General features: G+C 38.1%; 1 protein-coding gene across 1 annotated transcript; it reads right to left on the bottom strand.

Annotated features, from left to right (window-relative positions):
- Window positions 1-1718: 1718 nt before the first annotated feature.
- OR52N1 (olfactory receptor family 52 subfamily N member 1) lies at window positions 1719-2684 on the bottom strand. Its single transcript, XM_065944967.1, has one exon. The coding sequence runs from the start codon at window positions 2682-2684 to the stop codon at window positions 1719-1721; it is 966 nt and encodes a 321-aa protein (XP_065801039.1).
- Between the last annotated feature and the right edge of the window lie 355 nt (window positions 2685-3039).

Genomic DNA, 3039 nt, shown 5'->3' on the forward strand with positions numbered 1-3039 from the left:
AAAAAATCAGGATCACATGTATTTTTCATTGATAGCTTCAATTTATATATACTCACAACAGAATATTTTTCTGCCATGAGAAAGAAAGAAATCTTGTCACTTGTGACAAGATGGATGAATCTTGAAGGCATTATGCTAGAGGAGATTAGTTAGATACAGAAAGATAATTACTGTTTGGTATCACTTACATGTGATATTGGAAAAAGCCAGATTCATGAAAACTGATAGTAGAATGGTGGTTACCAGAGTTTGGGGTATGGGGGGTTTGGGTTAATGTTGTTCAAGAGTATGACGTGGAACAAATAAATAAATCCTGGAGTTTTAGTAATACATGTCATATATTTTCAACTCATACAATGCATTAAGCCACTTATATCTCAGAAAAATAATTTTTTAAAAGACAAGTAAATTCTCAGTGACTTACACGCTAATTTAAATAAGTTAACTCAAGTCACTTTCTTTAATTATTTATATGAGATTATCCCAGTCATTTCAGTTCAGTCTCTCAGTCATGTCCAACTCTTCATGATCCCATGGACTACATCATACCAGGCTTCCCTGTCCATCATCAACTCCCCAAGCTTGCTCAAATAAAGTGTGTTCAAGATAAAAGTTTTGATTTTTGTTTCTTATGATTATCTTAATTATGTTGTTTGATATAATTTGTATAAAAGCACATATATTTGCACCAAATTTAGCATACTTTTGTGAGAAAAAAGAAGTAAGTCATAGACAGCATAGGAGGCAAGGAAGAAAATGTTTCACAGTTTAGGGAGTTGGGTGAATACAATCAAGACATATTATTTTAAATAACTTTTTTATTAAAGCATAAGCGTGCAAAAAAGAGCATACACCATAAGTGTACGGCTTCATGAAAATTCACCAAGTCCTTGTAATTACCATTTATGTCAAGAGCTAAAGCCTTGACAGCACCTCAGAATCACCCTCTCATATCCTATCCAATCATTACCTATACCCTTGTTATCTAAGTTAAATATCATCTTGATTTCTAACACCACAAATGAGTTTTACCTGCTGGTGAACTTTATATAAATAATATCATAAATATGTAAGATTTTGCTTCTTTCACTTGACATTTTATTTGAACAGACCATAATTATTTATTTATTCAGCTGAATGTTAATGGACATAGCTTCTAGGTATTGAATACACTGCACCTCACACCTTTTACAAGTTTTTTGGTGAGCATACATACGCATTGCTGGATACATAGCTGACAAACTTAGCAAAGAAAACATCAGACAGGGACTTGGAAAATAAGAATAAACTCCAAATGGTGTTGGAAGGAGAATGCTGAGGTAAATAAAAGCACAGGCACTGATGAATGCACCTTATGTTTGCCAGGAACTTAAATTTTTTAAATGTTTAGTTCCAATTCTTATGATCCAACACTGTAACTCAAAGTTTTGTGGATTGTCATTCAAGAGCAAAATGTCAGTCTATGAAAATTAGATAAATTGAACTTTGAAGTCTCCTGTGAATAAAAGAGGCTTTGGAGAACATGAAATTTTAGAAGAAAGGGTCTTTGCTTACATGCACATAGTGGTACCCTTTTAAGAGAAGTTTAAATATAAAAATCACAACAAATATTTCCTATGACCAGATATTTGCTTTCATTTGGAGGACTCCCCATTGGCTAAAAAATGTAGTCTTCATTGACCTCGGGCTGACTAAGAGAACTTCTCAGAAGACTCTAATTAAACGTTATGCGAAGGATTGTCCTTTCCTTGAAGCAAGAACCTAGTGATACATGTTCGTATCTGCTTGGTTTTTATCCCATACACAATAGGATTCATTGTAGGAGGCATAAGTAGATAGAGATTAGCCATAATGATATGTATGTGTGGAGGAATGGAGCGTCCCCCAAAACGATGTGTAAAGAAGGTGAAGAAGGCTGGGACATAGGTAATGACGATGGCAAAGATGTGTGCAGTGCAGGTGCTGAAGGCCTTCTGCCGAGCCTCTGCTGAGGACAGGCTGACCACTGCCCGGAGGATCATGGTGTAGGAGACTGTGATGCACAGGATGTCAAAGCCCCCAATCAAGAGGGCAACCATCAAACCATAGATGGCATTGACCTTAACATTGCCACAGGATATCTTGGCCACAGACATGTGGTCACAGTAGGTATGAGGTATGACATTGCCCCTGCAGTATGGCAAGCGTTTGGTGAGGAAAGTGAAGGGGATAACAAGCATTACACCTCTAAGAAAAGTGAGGAGCCCAGCCTTGGCAATGACTGAATTAGTGAGAATAGTAGCATAGCGCAAGGGGTAGCAGATGGCCACATAGCGGTCCAGGGCCATGAGCATGAGCACCCCAGACTCCATCCCTGTGAAGGTGTGGACGAAGAACATCTGGGCCAGGCAGGCCTTAAAATCAATCTCCTTGAGATTGAACCACAATATGCAGAGAGTATTGGGAAGCGTGCTGGTGCACATGAGAACATCTGTGAAGGAAAGAAGGGCTAGGAAGACGTACATTGGTCTGTGTAAGGCTTCTTCAGAGTAGATGAGATACATAAGGCCAAAGTTCCCTGTGATTGCAATGCTATACATGGTACACAGAGGGAAGGAGACCCACACATGCACTTCTTCCAATCCAGGGATGCCATTTAGGATGAATGAGACTGGAGTTAGGCTGGTGCCATTCAGAAGTGACATACTGGCTGTTGGAAGTTCATGATACACCAGTTATAAAATTGCTCTGTAGGCAGAAAAAGTAAGATCAGAGATGAGCTGGCAAGTAAGATTTTCTTTATCATAGTTGATAATTTGTCTTTCTTGTAGATCAATCACATGTATATTCTCTTATGTTGAATACGTGATGTTACACTCTCATTATGTGATGTTACACTCTGATCCTTCTTCAGTGATCAGTGCAAATAAATAGAGGAAAACAATAGAATGGAAAAGACTAGAGATCTCTTTAAGAAAATTAGAGACACCAAGGGGCTATTTCATGCAAAGATGGGCACAAGAAAGGGCAGAAATGGTATGGACCTAACAGAAGCAGAAG

The sequence above is a fragment of the Muntiacus reevesi genome, chromosome 9, assembly GCF_963930625.1.
Source record: "Muntiacus reevesi chromosome 9, mMunRee1.1, whole genome shotgun sequence".
In the NCBI taxonomy this organism is placed as follows: Eukaryota; Metazoa; Chordata; class Mammalia; order Artiodactyla; family Cervidae; genus Muntiacus; species Muntiacus reevesi.